At 49.3% G+C, this 17,082-nt stretch overlaps 1 protein-coding gene across 1 annotated transcript in view; it reads right to left on the bottom strand.

The window, feature by feature from the left end:
- Positions 1–699: 699 nt before the first annotated feature.
- The window catches only part of Tecpr2 (tectonin beta-propeller repeat containing 2), an 84,577-nt gene continuing 68,194 nt past the window's right edge, over positions 700–17,082 (bottom strand). The window contains exons 18-20 of the mRNA XM_051196631.1: positions 4,918–5,059; positions 4,405–4,554; positions 700–3,998 (exon numbers count right to left, since the gene is read on the bottom strand). Coding sequence (XP_051052588.1) covers positions 3,844–3,998; positions 4,405–4,554; positions 4,918–5,059 — 447 coding nt within the window. The 3' untranslated portion in view covers positions 700–3,843. The remainder of the gene's footprint in view (positions 3,999–4,404; positions 4,555–4,917; positions 5,060–17,082) is intronic.

Raw genomic sequence — 17,082 nt, 5'->3', positions numbered from 1 at the left:
TGAACTCTGGCTTCATGTCTTTACTGGTCTCAGCATGGACAGAAGTTCTGAACATTACCTCAAGCCCTTTACAGACAAGGTGGTTCCCCGGGGAGGAGCACACAGGCTCCACCACGCTGGAACGCTTTCCAGTAACTGCAGACCACCACAGTGGTGCTTGGCGGTGACCCCAGCCCAGAGGATCAAGCGTTGATGGCCAGGGCTAGAGAGATGGGTCAGTGCTTAAGAGCATTGGCTGCTCTTCCAGTCTGAGGTTCAATTCCCAGCACCCACATGACGGCTTGACCAGTCTGTAATTCCATTTCCAGGCAGGGGATCTATGCCTCCTTCTGACCACCTTGGCCACCAGGCATGCATATGGTGCACAAACTTACATGGGAGCAAAACACTCATGCACATAAAGTAAATCTTAGGGGAAAAAGCTGATTTCAGAGCTCAGAATATAGTTCAGAGGGTGGCGTGCCTGCTAGCACCTACAAAGCCTTGGGTTTGATCACCAGCACCAAATAAAGCACCCATTTGGCACCTCATAACTCTGTAACTCCACTTTCAGGGGATCTAACACCCTCACACACCAATGCACATGGTATAAGCATTTCCCAGTGTTTTGTGGCAAGGCTTTTAAAAAATGTGTTTAGTGTTGATTTTGTGATATTTGACTCAAGTACCTGTTAATATTGCAAAATTATGAGGATTGAGTTTCTGAAATGTAAATTTTATTTAGTTTTGAAATAAATAATACATTTACATGGCTCAACATTCAAAGGGTAAAAAAGACAACTTGGAAACAATCACTGGCCAGCAACTTGTCCCAAGTGAGAGCTTGTCTCTCCCTGCCCCTCCTGAAGGGTCCTTCTCCATCTGTAAGCCGTGCTGTAGTGATAGACCGGAAGAGTTTCACGCTAAGATCCCCTGTGGGGCCCCGCTGGCACACATCCTGGGCCATTACAGGCGTGTGTTCAAGTTCATAGACAGTGGCACTTCCCCTGCGTTCTGAGAACTAGGGACAGCTCGGTGCTAGGCCAGAGCTGGATCACTGTGCTGTTACATCTCAGCTCTCACTTTGTTCTCGAAGGATCCCAGAGTTGGCGGGAGTGTGAGGGCTTTGGGTCTCCTGCTGCACTGCTTCGGTGAGCTGCTTCTGTCCGTCTGTGTCCTGTTTTTCCTACTGGGCTGGGGAAGCTCCTACGGTGAATGTCCACACTGTGGCAATTGTTCCTTTCTCACTGGGTTTACTTTTAACTCTAGTGTTTTTGAGTCAGGCCTGTACTGTGTGGTCCAGGCTGATCTGGAATGTGTGGCGATCCTGACTCTGCTTCCTGAGTGCTGGGATGGCAGACATGCTCTGGGTTTTGGTCTAGGGTTTTGGTCATGTTTCGGTGTGCATGGTAGGCCCGTCACTAAGCCACATTCCCCAGCCCCACATGGGTTCCTGACCTACAGGCTCTACATTTTGGATACGTAAACATCTCCAGGAGGGCTTCCTGTGGCTGCCCCATCATTTGCCCTCCAGACGGAAACAGTAGGCACAGCAGCTGGGCGGTTGCCCCTCCCACCGGCAATGCCTATGGGATGCTGCCATGCTCCTGGTGAGCCCCGGCCATGGTCTGGGCTGTACCTGACATGCTGGTCCTGGCTAGGGTGACTCCAGGAGTTTGTGGCATCAGCACAGGACAGCAGATTGGCCAAGCTAAGCCCTGGCCCATGTTTACTGTGTGTGAATAAAGTAAGCAACCTCTGGGGCTCTAGAGAGCGAGGGGACCTGAGCAGTAACCCGCGGGTGTGTGTGGTACTGTCATGATTTTAGAATTCCTGTCTAGGAGAACACCCCGGTGGGGATTCTGAAAGTGAGCTATAGAGTGACATCTTAGCAGGACGAGGTGGTGCACACCTGTAATCCTAGAACTTGAAAGGCGGAGGCGGAAGGATCAGAAAAAGCCATCCTTGGCTAGCTATATGGTGAACTGGAGGCCAGCTTGGGCTACAGAAGACTGTCTCAAAACAAGAGAAAAGACTAATGTCTTGGGACAACCCTCCTTTCTGCCTTCCCTGGGGCATTCTCTCCAGGGCTGCCAGAGGGTGTGTCCATCTGGGGAACAGCCTCTGCCCACTATACCACCGGGGAAGGTGGCCCAACACTCCCTGGGTGCCGAGACCTGACAGGTGCTCCGCTGCAGTGTGTGTGTGGGGGGGCTGCAGCTTCCTTCCTGTGGGTCAGCAGGACACGGTCTGCTGCAGGCCGCTCCCTCAGTAATCACCGTCAACATCGGCAAAAAGTCCACTGTTCATGATCTCAAAGCACAGCTAAATTCAAAACCAAAGAGAATCGTATAGAGCACTGAAGCTCAAAGTAGTTTAAAAGTGTCCACTTAAGGGGCTTAATTGCACTGCTATCCTCTGGGCTTGGGGGTGATGCCACTGTGAGGAGCCAGGCAAGGCACACCATTCACAGAAGACAGCTCTGCTGTCACTGAGCTCTTCCAAAAGGAGTCTATAAAATGAAGAGCAGTCAAGGCCCTCAGTAGCTCATCACTGCTGAGACCCAGAAGCCTCCGCTTCATGATGGCTGGGCCTTCACCCGGGACTGGGGGTCCTGACATGCTCAGTAGAGAACAGACATCAAGTAACTGCCTGGACCAGGCGGACTAAAAAAAAGCAGCCAGAGTGGAGCAGTGATGGGGACCTCCGGTGGGACAGCGGGCTCCTGGAAGGACACACAGTGACCGACCGGCCGGCCCTGAAGCTCAGATGCTGCTGTCCCAACCGCTGTGAGTAGGAGGCAGTTTCCACCTGCTGGGCAGCCCCATGCTATGCCCACTGAAGACACTGGCTGCTCTTAGGTGGAGGGCATGACGGGGTGGCCACCCCTGCAAAACTATAGCCAAGACAAGGTAGGCTTAGGCTTAGGATAACCAACCATCCCGAAGGAACAAAAGACCTTCACTGTTTTCAGAAGATACATTTATCTCCTAAATTTGTGAGGTTTCATTTAAAATGAGGTATCTTATTCAGGTTTGTAACTCAACAAATAAAAAGGCAACTACTAGATCATCATCTGAGAATGTGCCTGGCTTTAGGATGCCCACCAGCACACTGGTCAAATGTTTTTCTAAAGATGTCTCTACATTAGTGCAGCCTGTGTCTGTGTGATCAGCACCCTGTGCTGGATTAAAGGGACCACGAGGACACCTCTGTGTTAGGTCTGGCCGACTGGCTGTTGCGTTGACTGACATGGGCAGGTGGGCAGCTACCCCGATGATGAGGCAAGGATGTGTGTGGCTTGCACAGTCCAGCATCCCCGTCCTGGGTGGGTACTTCCCCACCTGCAATGTCTGCATGGGACGTAACTAACTGTGGCCTGTATCTCTCAGAGAGATGTAAGGGACCCTGTGAGCTAGTCAACACCGTCACCAAACACATCCAATGGCTTCGAGCTCTGACCTGTTTGGCCTGGGGTTCTGGGATGGATGACTCTTCTGGCTTTGACTCATCTGCCTATGGCGGTGTCCCTGTTGGCCCCCACACCACGATCTGTAGTTGCTGAAGAGAATTTACTGTGGTGCATGGGTAACTTAGTGCATGCAACTGAGCAGCAGCAGCCACTGCTCCTACCTGGAGGTGACCTTGGCAAGATGTCAAAGGTCCACGTGACTGTTACAGCAATAGCTCTGGGTACATGGCTGAGGCTGTGGGTTCTGGAATGAGACAGAAACAAATACACATGAAAGCAAGTGTGGTTGTTCAGCCTGGTGGATGAGGCATGTCCATAAGTGAGTCTCTGGGAAACGGCAGCATCCATCACACAGCCTCAGTTTCCTCCCTGACTGACGGCCTGGGGCTCCTTCAGATGACTTCCCACTCGTCCTCCAGGTCCTCCGGGTGGGAGGTGGCTGCCTGGCTGTTCTTCTGGGGATTGTGTGAATGACTGAACGTCTTTGTCAGTCGCTGGAGAAGGTAGCCAGGGGGTGCCACTGCCCATAGTTCGTCTGATGAAGTCACTGCAAAGATGACAAGCATGGTCTTGTATTACAGTCTGAGACAAAGGGCATAGGAAGTGAGCAGGGCCCTGGGTCCAGTCTGCACTTGGTGACATTCGGGCTCATTTTCATTTCCCCGCCTTGTGCTTTGGCCACTCAATTTAATTGTTTAGAGTTTTGAGACTCACACTGTAGCCCGGACTGGCCTGGCACTCGCAATGTAAGTCAGGTTAACCTGGAGCTCCTGACAGTGGCCCCTCAGCCCTTCAAGTGCGGGGTCACCAACAGCTTGTTCCAAGCACCTTAGCACCCTGTCCCTGACTAGACCCCTCCCACAGGTGTGGCTTTGGATGTGTAGCTGCATTGGGGTAGCCTCTTCACACATGCACCCCCTCCCGCAGGGGAGTCTGCATGCCCCAGCACCTGCCTGTGAAACACGACACACTTCCGGGAATTTTCTTCCAGTAGTCTCCAGCAGGGTTTTTGTCTGTGATGCCGTAACGGCGGGCGAGGTCACCATTTGGACATCGGGCCCACACGGTCCTGGTACTCAGTGCCAGCTGGCAGGCCTGTAACCCTGTGGGTAACTGGGTATCAGCTCATCTCTGGAGCACACCGGGAAAGCTGTATTCCCACAAACCCACAGAGCTGGCTTCTGCTTCCGAGCATCTCAGACCCAACAGGGTACCCAGGGCTTCCATGTGGCCACTGTGTGGGTGACGGCCCCCTTTACAAAGGGGTTGTGAGATTTCATGTGAAACAGCCAGCCCCACATGAATTTCAGCACCTGTCTTGCCTAGAACCATGAGCTGTGGTGATAACGCAACTGTAGCTGTGTGTGTGATAACACAACTGTAGCTGTGTGTGTGCGCGCACGCGTGCACGGGGAGGAGGAAGGGGGAGGGGGGTGGCGATTGGATACCTGTTGGGCTGTCCCTACCTGGCACATGCTCCCAGTCTGTCCCCACAGGCATCTCCTCAGTGATCCCAGTTCGGACATGCACATTCCATCGGCTGTCCAGGGCCCACAGCATCTGGTCATTGGGGCTAGAGTGGACGCTGACCAAGGTGACCCCAGCAGGCTGGAAACAGGAAGAGGTTTAGGGAGCTGGAGGCAACCGGCGACTGCAGAAGGCCAGCTCAACACGAGGCTGGGTGGAGGGGCAGGCAGGGGCAGAAGGGACGAGGCTGGTGTGGGCTCTTTGGTGTCCTGCATGTGGCATGCAGCCTCACAGGAAAGACAGACCTGCACCAGGCTGTCCTCGTAGTATCACACCAACAAGGCTGGGGAACCCACCAGACGACCAGACTTCAGCTGGAGACACACATTCACTAAGCTCATGGGCACCAGCCGGCCAGGTTCACTGGGCCCTGGCCTCTACCTGGAGGCTTCCCTGAATTCTATTAGTCCTCTGCGTTATGCAGTAGGGGAGAGGCAAGGAGAGAGCTGGCTGTGCTGCGCCTTCGTGCAGGGAACACGCCATGCTGTGTGTCAGCTTTCCGTAGCGTCTCTGCTGCATGCCTTCTCGGGCTCTTTCCTGGGTCTTGGCCAGTTACTGACATGCAGTCCCTGCCCTGCAACTTGCTTTCCAGGGTGTGTTGAATGTGGTTATGGTGCATGCCTCAAGCCTCATTCCACTTAGCTCCTGTCACGATGGAGACATCACATGCCCGTGCTGGCTCGAGATGCCAGGCTCTCTCAGGGCACCCTCTGTGTGGAGCCACCCGTCCCGAAGGCCGCCTGAAGCACTCACAGTGTGCACTCTCAGTGGGGACTTATGCCCATCACTGATCACATGACCAGAAGGATGAGTGTGTGAGGACGCGGGGTAGAGAGAAGGCAGATGTAGGCATCTGCTGTGTGGATAGTGGGTAAAGGGTTCAGAGTCAAGGCTGTAGTGTACAGGGCTGCAGCAGATGCCATAAGGTCTCTGCATGACCCTGCAGCATCTGCCGCAGGGAACATGAGCAGGAGCATAAGAATTGGAGTTACTTTCAAAAGTCAGCTTCTAGGCCAGCATGGCCAAGGGTAATATGCCACAGAGGACCTGCCCATTCTAGCTCTGCACTCAATGCTGCAGGTGAGCACAGGAGCTCAGTGCCTCGGCCTGCGGCTTGTGCCCAGCTTTGCAGTGCTGGCTGCGCCCAAACAATATGTCTTAGGGAGTCTCCTCTAAGCAAAATGTTTACAGTTTAACCACGTGCTGCCTATTCTAGCTCAGTCTGGGATCATGAAGTATAGATTTTGAGGAGCACGGATCTAGGCCGAGTCCCAATACTAGAGGGTGACAGACACAAGCCGAGGGACAGTAGACAGAGTGGGGAAGCACTGAGACAGAGGAGGGGCCCTGGGCCCAGCCTGTAAACACATTGGTGCTGCCTCTGTCCACCATGCGCATGCGTGAGTCTACAAGTACAAACATTTCAAGTGCGTACGGAAGTAAAAAGTGGGGTCTGGGGGGATGGCTCAGGGCTTAGGAGCACTGGCAAATTCCTAGCACCCACATGGCAGCTTACAACTGTTTGTAACTCCTGTTCCAGGGGATCTGATGCCCTCACACAGACATACATACACCAGGCAAAACACCAATGCACATAAAATAAAAATATTTTAAAAAAGAAGCAGGAAGCTAAAATGTTGGTTTGTTTTAGACTTATAAGCTTTTAAAAATGGAATAGAGAGTGCAACCTGTGCACAGAGTAAACGGGTAAGAGTGAGGTCAGCAAGGCAGCTCGCTGCTGACGCCACTGGCCCCCAAGCCAAGTCCCAGGGCCCACTGGCAGGGGACGGACTTCCCCACGTCGCCTTTTGTTTGAACATGTGCGCTGCAGCACGACCCCCTCCCACAAGACAGCTAAATGTGATAAAAATGGTTAAAGACTCAAGAATAACATGGAAACATTAAGAACTTACATAGAATCTTGGTGAGCTGAGAGAAAAAGTCTGTGGGTGGACATGTGCACACTTGCTAAGTGTCATTTATAAAGACTAGAGGGTAAAGGTGGGAGGGACCAAGCCCCCTTTCTGGAGTACTTTAAATAGAGCCATCACTGTGCTGAAATGTCTGTAGATCAGGGGCTGCTGTGTCCACAGCCTCCTTTAAATACACTAGGGTAGGGGATGCTGTTCCATGCTCCCAGGGTCGAAACAACCAAGGCCACATTCCTTCCTCCTAAGTAGCCCCTTGCAGGAGCAGCCATTCCTCTGTCCATCATCAGAACATTGCAGATTTCCTGTGACCCTGACACAGCATCCCTGTGGACACCTTCCTAAGATGAGAAGGGTCCCAATGTGGGCGGAGGAAGTCGTTTGGGGCCACAGTGAGGGTTCTCGGGTCCTGAAGTAAGAGGGTCACCTGAGCCAGGCATGGTGGAGCACACCTTTAATCCCAGCACTTGGGAGGAAGAGGCAGGAGGATCTCTGGGCTCTCAAGGCCAGCCTGGTCTACAGAATGAGTTCTAGGACAGCCAGGGCTACACAGGGAAACCCTGTTTCAAAACAAATAAAACAAAAAAGTGGGTCCCCTAAGCATCAGGTGCAATGTAAGTTCTGTTCCATTTATATTGGGTTAGCTACCACAGACAAGGCCTGGTCCGCGTGACTGTGTGCATGAGTTCATATGTTTCAGGGACACCAAGCAAACTCTCTACCCCTGAGCTACATCCCCAGCCCTGGGCTCTTTGAGACAGGGTCACACCAAGTTGGCCTCTAAATCATACTCTTCCTCCTGAGTGCTGGGATTCCAAGGTGCAGGACTTCGCCCTCTACCAGGCCCAGGGCCTTTGAGTTAGGACTGTGCTGGGTAGCACCCACCTGGCATACATCTGTGAGAAGGGCTCTGCCCGATGAGCCAGCATACAACAGTAAGACCTTACTCTTCGCGAGAGGAGGCTGCTGTCACCTCTTCCCTGGGGACACAGCCACACCCGTCTGGAAAGACACAGTCTGTGTATGTTCCCTGTCCACTCGCTGGGCCATTCATACCTGCTGTCATGGCCCCAGTGCATATTGAGTCCAGAGAGCCAGAGCCCACTCTCCTGTGAGCTGCCAGCAAGGCTTCAGGGCTCCCATACTCTCCACAGCCAGGGCAGCCCTCCTGCAAACCCCCCAGCTCCCTCTGTACCACCCACCCTCTGCCCTAAACTGGGCAGATCCCTGAGGAAGGCAAGCCATGCTTTGCATTTTGCCCCTCAAACAGCTCCTGTGTCTGTGGTTTTGCTGTTGAGAAAAGTTAACAAAATGAGCAAAGCCAGGGGAAAGGCAAACAATAACCAGCGGACAGTACAATTCAGTTGTAGAGCAACCGGACTCATACTAACACAAGCTGGCTTTTCTCTCTTCCACAGCTCAGGGTACCATGTTGGGTTCAAAGGGACCCAGGAGGCCTTTACGTTCTGGGTAAGAAAAACTCCAGAACGAGTGCTTGAGGCTGGAGTAACTGGGTTTACAGCAGAGTCTTTCACACTGCCGAGCTGAGCCTTTATCTGACACTCACACCTACCACCAGGGGCCTAGCAGGCATGTGCACGTCTGCACACATCACCTGTCTCTGAGCCCAGGTCAAAAGAAAAGAGGATTTCTTCATCAGGGGACCTGCTGCCCAAGCAGGGTGGCCTGAGCCAGGGACCATTTAAAGGCTGCCGGTTCTTTTCCCATGGGTTCCCTCGACAACTTCTCCTCTTCTAACTTGTAATCCATTGAAAGTGTGACACAACCCTGAACTTTGCTTTTCCCAGAGGACAGAGGGGTCTCTGCTGTTTGCTCCCATGTTGTCAGAGTTATGCCTCAGGGCACTGAGAGGGTGGGGTCATCAGACGGGCAGCACCTTCATTTATGGATCCCTTAGTCCGTTCTTTTCTCCAGCTAACCCTCTTTCCGCTTCTGGTCTCTTCTCTTCATGTCAGAAAAGTCTGAAACCCAGATGCTAATGCCAGTGGACCTTCCATCTGGACTACAGCATGTCTCAGAACCCAGCAAGAACAGCATTTGCTAGTAACAGGGGATATTCTGCAGAAAAATGCTCAGAAATAGACTCCAGCGCAGCTCTGACAGCCTGCCTTTCCTGAGTAGGGAGGCAAAAACAACTGGACTACACTTTGCCCGCCACTGTGACTGACACATCTTCAGCATGCAGCACTATGCCTGTGTTCCTTACAGCTATCACTGGGCTGCTCAAGGAGCTCTCACACAAGGAGTGTGTGGCTAACCTTGCAGGTGAGGGAAGCCCAGATGACAGCGCCATCTATCTACCTATCTATCTACCCATCTATCCATTTGTGCATGTGTGTGTGTGTGTGTGTGTGTGTGTGTGTATACACACACACACACACATATAGGTTCTCTCAATGTAGCCTAGCTCTGGCTGTCCTGGACACTACTCTGTAGACTAGGCTGATCTGAAACTGAGATCCACCTGCCTCTGCCTCCTGAGTGCTAGGACTAAAGTCATCTACTACCAATGCCTGATGAAAACATTTTTCAGTAAAGTATAGAACCCAGACTGGTCTTGAATTCCTGACCCTCCCGCTTCTACCTTGCTAGGATTAGAGGCATGTGGCAGCACACATGTGGTTTACACGGTACTGGGGATCAAACCCAGGCCTTCATGCATGCTAGGCATGCACTCTTGTCAACTGATCCACATCCTGGCCTAGCCCTGCTCTGGATGCTGCAGACAGAACACAGGCCTCTTGTGTGCCAGGCAGGTGCTTCACACTGAGGTGCACTCTAACCTCGAAGGGCTTCTGATCAGCCTCTTCCTGAACCTGTAGAGCCCTGCATGGACCCCCGAGGCACTTTGAGCAAGCCTGAGGCTGTTGGCTGGGACATCTTGCCCGAGTTGTTACTGGTACTCTGCCTGATTTGCTAACACACATCTGCTGGGGAGGAACTAAGCCCGAGAACTTGCTCGCTTGACCCTTGATTGTTTTCCACTGTGTCAGTATACAAGCCTGCGCCTTCCCTCAATAGACGGCATTACGGCATTGCTGTTGAACGAATGACCTGCTGTCTTGTCTCTTATTTCAGTCTCTAGGCCTTTGCCCGATTCGTGGAGCAGATGGCAGCGCTGGCGCTATACTGTCCCATTCTTAAGAATCAAGAGATGGTCACATGTACACAAAGTGCCTGCTATGAGAAACCCTGAAGCACAGCAGCAGTCGCAGCAACTTGGAAGGCAGAGACAAGAGAGCACAACTTCAAAGTGGCCTGCCTGGGTTACTAAGCAAGATCCTGGCTCAAAACCACCACCCAACAAAAGCATGAGATTGCTCCTTTAACACCAGTACTCGGAGGCAGAGGCAGGTGTACCTCTGAGTTCCAGGACAGCCAGGTCTACACAGAGAAGCCCTATTTAAGAACAACAGCGACAACACATGAAATGAGACCTGGAGTATGGCTCAGCGGTCAGTGCTTGCCTAGCATTGTGAGCTCCTAGTACTCTCAAATCAACCCCAGCACCCAAAAAGCAAACAACAGAAACATGGGAGGGAGGGAACAGGGAGGGAGGGAGGGAGAGAAGGAAGGGGAGAGAGGAAGGGAGGGGGAAGGAGGGAAGGAGAGGGAGAGAGGGGGAGGGAGAAAGGGAGGGACGTGTTAGGTCCAAGCCAGTCCAGTGGAACGCTGTCCTAAACAGGACTGTTATTAGATAAACGGAGGCCTTAAGGGAGCTTCTGTTCACTAGGGGGGGATCCTTGAAGCCTTAGGTGTCTCCCTTAACCCGAGGGACCATTCTTAAACCACCGAAGGCTCAATTACCTTTGCAAGGGCTTCTAGTCAGTGGGAACAGCCTGCAAAGACCCCATTCTGCTGACTATCACAATTAAATTCCACGATGGTTTGCTCTGCCCGACAAACCTTTCTTTACACCCATGGAAGGAGGAAAAGACTATTAGAGAAAACACACCAGCAGGCAAGCTGGGGATACTGAGACCGAACAGGGACCATGCAGGGAGCAGACACTTCCGAATCACCCTCTGGGGTAGAAGTTGGCTCAGTGGGTAAGAATGCTCGTGTGCCAGCCAGCATGAGGGCCTGCGCTTGGAACCCAGCACCCGTGCAGGACGCACGGCTGGGAAAGCCCCTAGATGTGGCATAAGGGAGTACACACAGGGTGGCAGAGGCTTCCTGGCTGCCAGCCTCGCTGAAACATGATGAGCCCCAGGTCTGTGAGACCCTGTGTCTACTGTATGGGTGCACAAGGCACACATACTGTACACACACACATCATATACACCGCAGTGCCTGAAACACTCACACACACACACACACACTCTCTCACACACACACACCAATGAAACAAAGACGTTTCTTTTAAAAGTTAATTACGATCCATGGACACTTAGCTAACCAGACAAGAGCGAGCAAGGACAAGTTACTAACATCAGAGGTGAAAAGGGAGAAACTGCAAATGATACCAATGAAGTCTAGACGGCCATTTGGGAATACTTCCAAAAATGCGTATTTAAAAACAACTTAAAATTCTGCAGGGAGTGAGCGAGGTCTCAGACATATGCAGGCTACAAAACTAACTCAAAAAGATAAAGCAAGCAAATGCCTTGACGGGAAATGACATGGGGCAGCAATCGCCCCCCCCTCCAACCGACAAAAGAACAGAGCGAACTCCTGAAACCATTCCACAAGACAGAGATTCGAATACTACTACATACACGCTGTAGAGCTAGCTAATATACTCAACCAGAATCAGAGAAAAACAGAACAAAAAGATAAACTACAGACCAACTGCCCTGGTGAACACAGACATAAAAGCTCTAACAAAATACTTGCAAAGGGAATTCAACAACACATAAAAATATCTATCACCATCAAGTGGGTTTCAATATCAGACGCAGGAGTATGCATTGCATGGAAACCAGTAGAAGATTACAGTATATAGGTAAGACAGAAATCACATCTCTCACGATGTTGACAAGTTAAACATCACTTCATAATGAAAGCTCCAAAGAAGCTAGGAATAGAAGGGACGTACCTCAGCACACTGAAAGCTTTAGCTAAGAAGCCTATAGCCGGCATTATATAAATGGAGAAAAACAAAGTGTCTCCAAAGAGACAAGGGTGTGCACTCTTCACTCTTAGACTGAAATAAAGCAAGAGAAGGAAAAGGAAGAAACCGCATTACCCCAAATCTGCAAATTCTATATTAAACTATCCTAAAAGCTATGCAAAAAACAAAACAAAAACAAACAAACAATAAAAACAAAACAAAAACAAAGAGAGAGAGAGAATCAACATATCAACATTAAAACTTAGGAACTTATTATCTGGAACTGGAGAGATGCTCAGCCACTAAGAGCACTGAAAGCTAGGAGACCTTGGTTCAGTTTCCAGTGCCCACAAGGGAGCTCACACTGGCCTCAGTAGGCACTTGTACATACGTGATGGATATTAACTCATGGAGGTGTGCACACACATAAAATAATCTTTTAAAAAATTAGGAGTTTTGGGCTGAGGAGATGGCTCAGTGGTTAAGAGCACTGGCTGCTCTTCTAGAGGTCCCGAGTTCAATTCCCAGCACCCACATGGTGGTTCACAACCATCTGTAATGAGATCTGGCGCCCCCTGCTGGCCCGCAGGTGTGCATGCAGTCAGAACACTATATATCATAAATAAATAAATCTTAAAAAAAAAATTAGGAGTTTTTCTATACACTAATGCCAAACCTGCTGAGAAAGAAATAGAAGCTGGGCATGGTGGTACACAGCTATCGTCCCGGCATTTGAGGGGCAGAGGCAGGAGGACCAGTACTTCAAGGTCACCCCAGCCTACATTTGAGACCAGCTTGGGCACATGAGACCCTGTCTCCAAACTGTAAAAGGAGCTGGAAAGATGGTTTGGCAGTGAAGAGCTTTCACTACTTTTATAGGACCTGGGTTCAGTTCCCAGCACCCATATGATGAATCAAAACAACTATAACTCCAATGCCCTCTTCTGGATTCCACTGGCACTGTATGAATGTAATGCACACACACACACACACACACACACACACACACACACGCACGCACGCACGCATGCACACACACGCAGGCAAATACTTTCATGTAAAAAACAAACAAAAAATCCTCTAAAAACCAGGGGGAATGCTGATGGATCAGTACTGAGGCTTCCCACTGGCATGAAGACCTGAGTTCAGACCCCCAGTGCTGTAATTTAAAAAAGAGACATGCCATGTGACAGAGCTCAAGCAGAGGCGTTTTTAATGAAGGGAAAGGGATTGTAAAAAGGGGAAAGGGAGGACAGAGACCAGCCTCGGGAGCAGGAGTGACAGGGGCAGCAGGAGAGGAAAGAGAGGGAGGGAGGTGGGCAGGACACTTTTGAAAGGGAACATAGTGTAGGGCCCTGCATGGACCCCCAAGGCACCTTGAGCAAGCCTGAAGCTGTTGGCGGGAACTCCTTGCCCCAAGGCTGTTGTTGGTACTCTTCCTGTTTTGATAACACACCTCGTGACAACACGCCCCATGATAACACACACCTTATGACAACACATACCTCATGACAATACATGCCTCTTAACAACACACACCTCGTAGGGAGGAGCTAAGCCTACAATTCCTGTAATTTTTCCACTGTGCTGTAAGTCGGTATTTAAGCCCGTTCTTGCCCCTCAATAAACGGCATTCGGCATTTGGCGTTCCCACTTTGCCATTGGACGAATGACCCGCTGTCTTGTCTTTATTTCAATCTCTAGGCCTTCGCCCGATTCGTGGAAGAGATGGTAGCGTGGTGGAGGCCCCGCCGAGATCGGGAAAGAAAGGATCACCCAAGAGATCGCCCTCAAAGGCCGGCCGGCAAAAGTAAATAAATGAGGGTGTATTGAAGGATGGGTGCCAGTAACTATAAGGAAAAGCTCAGCGGGCAATTAGTGGCCCTATTGAAAAGGCAGGGCACCAGGATTAAAACAAGACAGCTAAAGAATTCATTGCCATAAAGTAAAAGAAATGACATAGATAAATAAGACTTTTGAGGAAGTACAAGATTTAGAACAAGGTAGAAAAGACAGGTGTTTCCAGTGATTGAGACAATGGATCCTCAGGATAGCAGGGTTAGGGAACACAGCCCATTAAGTTTTAAGGATATAAAACAGCTTAAAGAGGCTGTCACTGCTTATGGGCCTCATGCTCCTTTTACTCAATTTTTGAGTCTTTCCCAGTGTTAAATTGCACCCCTAGTGATTGTATGCAGCTCTGTAGAGCCGGGCTGAGTGGGGGTGACTACTTGCTCTGGAGAGGCGAATTTCAAGAGTTTTACAAGGAAACTGCGCAAAGTAATGCTGCTGCCGGATTTCCTGCAAGGAATTTAGATATGCTCACGAACACTACAAGTGGAGGTCAATACGCTACCATTACAGCTCAAATTCTTTTTGACCCAGCAATCTATGCGCAAATTGCTGCTGCTGCTGCTACTAGAACTTGGAAAGCCCTGCCTAATAAGGCTGCAGGAGATCAACTATCTAAGGTATTGCAGGGACCGTCTGAGCCCTATTCAGATTTTGCAGACCACCTCCTACAGCTGGCAGGTGGCATTTTTGGTGATGTTGAAAATGCCATGCCCATAGCTAAACAATTAAATAATTGGCATTCAAAAATACAAATAAGTATTGTAAAGAGGCTTTATGTCCCCATAAGGCCAAAAGTCTTAATGATTATATACGCATATGTCGGGACATAGATGGTCATCACATTTATGGGCCAGGTTATAGCTTCAGTCATTTAAAGAGGTGGGAAAAATGGAGGAGCCAGGCCAAAGACTTGCTTTGGGTGTGGACAACCAGGACATTTCAAAAGGAACTGCTGTGGCTCCAGAATGTAGTATTCAGTTTCTTAAATGGTTAGATGATGGACATACAGGTCTTTGTCAACCATTTGTGTTAAGTCATATTCCTGTTAATCTTTGGGGGAGAGATGTGCTTCAGGCCATGGGAGCAGTCCTTATTACTGAGCCTGTTAAAAATATGCTGGCTGACCAAGGTTATGTACAAGGAAAAGGACTGGGTAAATTCCTACAAGGTGACCCTCAGTCTGTTGTATCTAAAAATTTAATTATCAAAAGAGCTGGAGATCGCTCTGGGCTGGAAATATTTCCCTAGGGGCTATTGCTGGGCAGCCTGTTCCCATTCCTATTATCTGGAAAACTGATAACCCAGTATGGGTGGAGCAATGGCCCTTATCTATTGAGAAGTTACAGACTGCACATCAACTTGTAAAGGAACAATTAGAGGCAGGACATATTGTTCCTTCCACTTCCCATGGAATACCCCAATCTTTGTTATAAAGAAAAAATCTGGAAAATGGAGACTCCTACAAGATCTCCAAGCTGTTAATAATTGTTTACAAATTATGGGAACCACACAACCTGGCTTGCCTTCCCCTGTAGGTATTCCTCAAGGCTATCATTTATTAGTTATAGACCTAAAAGATTGCTTTTTTAGCATTCCTTTGCATCCTCGGGAGAGTGAGTGATTTGCATTTAGCATTCCTTCTATTAACTTTAAAGAGCCCTATAAGAGATATCAATGGGTGGTGTTGCCTCAAGGAATGGCCAATAGTCCCACTATTTGTCAAATTTATGTATCATTGGCCACTGATTGCCCCCATTAGAGAAAATTTTCAATTCCTATATATTATACATTATATGGATGCATTCTTTTAGTCAGCCCGGATTCTAAGGAAGTGAATGAGGCTTTTAGGGAATTGCAACATAATCTTCAACTAGCTGGCTTAAGAATAGCCCCCAGAAAAGGTACAACAAAAATTTCCCTATCAATACCTGGGTCATCAATTGTTATATTCTAGTATCAGTCCTAAAAGATTTCATATATTGGCTCCCTTAGAAACTGCTGCTTATATAGCTCCAGTGTCTCGTGTACAAGAATATTTACTAGCCATACAAAGCCTACTATGGAGGCGCTCTCATCCAATTTCTGTAGGACTTCTCCGAGCGCATTCTGACTTACCTGGCCCTTTAATTAAAGGAAATGCCATTGCTGACTTTAACACTAAAAAAGATAATGCCACCATAATGATGAGAGAGTCTGGTTATGAAGCAGCCTGCAAAGCTCTTACCACCTTCCACCTTAATGCAGGGTCATTTAAATTCCATTTTAAAATTACTAGAGACCAAGCTATTAATATAGTTAAAAATTGTCCCCTATGTTCAGAGTTCTTACCTGTTCCACATCTTGGAGTTAACCCCCATGGTGTCACACCTAATGATATCTGGCAGATGGATGTTACCATGTTCCTTCCTTTGGTCGACTACAATTTGTTCATGTATCTGTGGATACCCATTCTCATCTCATATTTGCCTCTGCTCATACTGGAGAAAGGCTTAAGGATGTTAAGAGCCATTGTTTACAAGCCTTTGCTTATATGGAAGTGCCCAGACAATTAAAAACTGATAATGGCCTTGCTTACACTCGTCAGGGTTTTAACTCTTTTTGCAAAAATTTTTTTATTTCACATAAGATGGGCTTTCCTTATAATCCTCAGGGTCAGGCCATGGTGGAGCGTGCACATCGCACGCACAATTAAAGCCTATCTTCATAAAACAAAAAAGGGGGAGTTTACAGGGTCTCCTCATAATCACCTTTCTCTTGTCCTTTATTTTAAAATTTTTAACTATTGATGGTGCTGCTCGATCTGTGGCCGACTGACTGGCATTGGCGCCCTCGGTCATCTGACTATGGCTCAGTTATGTGGAAGAATGTCACTACCGGAAAATGGTGTGGCCCCGACCCAGTTCTAGTATGGGCCCGAGGGTCGGTTTGTGTCTTTCCACAAGACACAGATAACCCTGTTTGGGTGCCTGAGCGGCTGATTCGCCATATGCGGAGGGATGGTGATTGTAACAGCCAGAAAGAAGGTCCGATGGGTCTTCCAGAATCTACCCATCCTGATGCCTGTGCGTCTGAGTAGCCATATGTGGCCTTTTTTCCTGACCATTAATTATAGTTTGGATCAAGCGGTTATAAATTTACACTTTGATCCAAAAGACAAGAATTTCACCTTCATCTTAGGCACTGTATTCTGGTTCCATTCTTTTGTTGTAACCAATGCTACTAATTTTGGAGAAAGTTTCAATTGTTCT

The sequence above is a fragment of the Phodopus roborovskii genome, unplaced genomic scaffold (assembly GCF_943737965.1).
Source record: "Phodopus roborovskii unplaced genomic scaffold, PHOROB, whole genome shotgun sequence".
Lineage (NCBI taxonomy): Eukaryota > Metazoa > Chordata > Mammalia > Rodentia > Cricetidae > Phodopus > Phodopus roborovskii.
The sequence above is the reverse complement of the archived record's forward strand: the minus strand, read 5'-3'. Positions and strand labels throughout refer to the sequence as shown.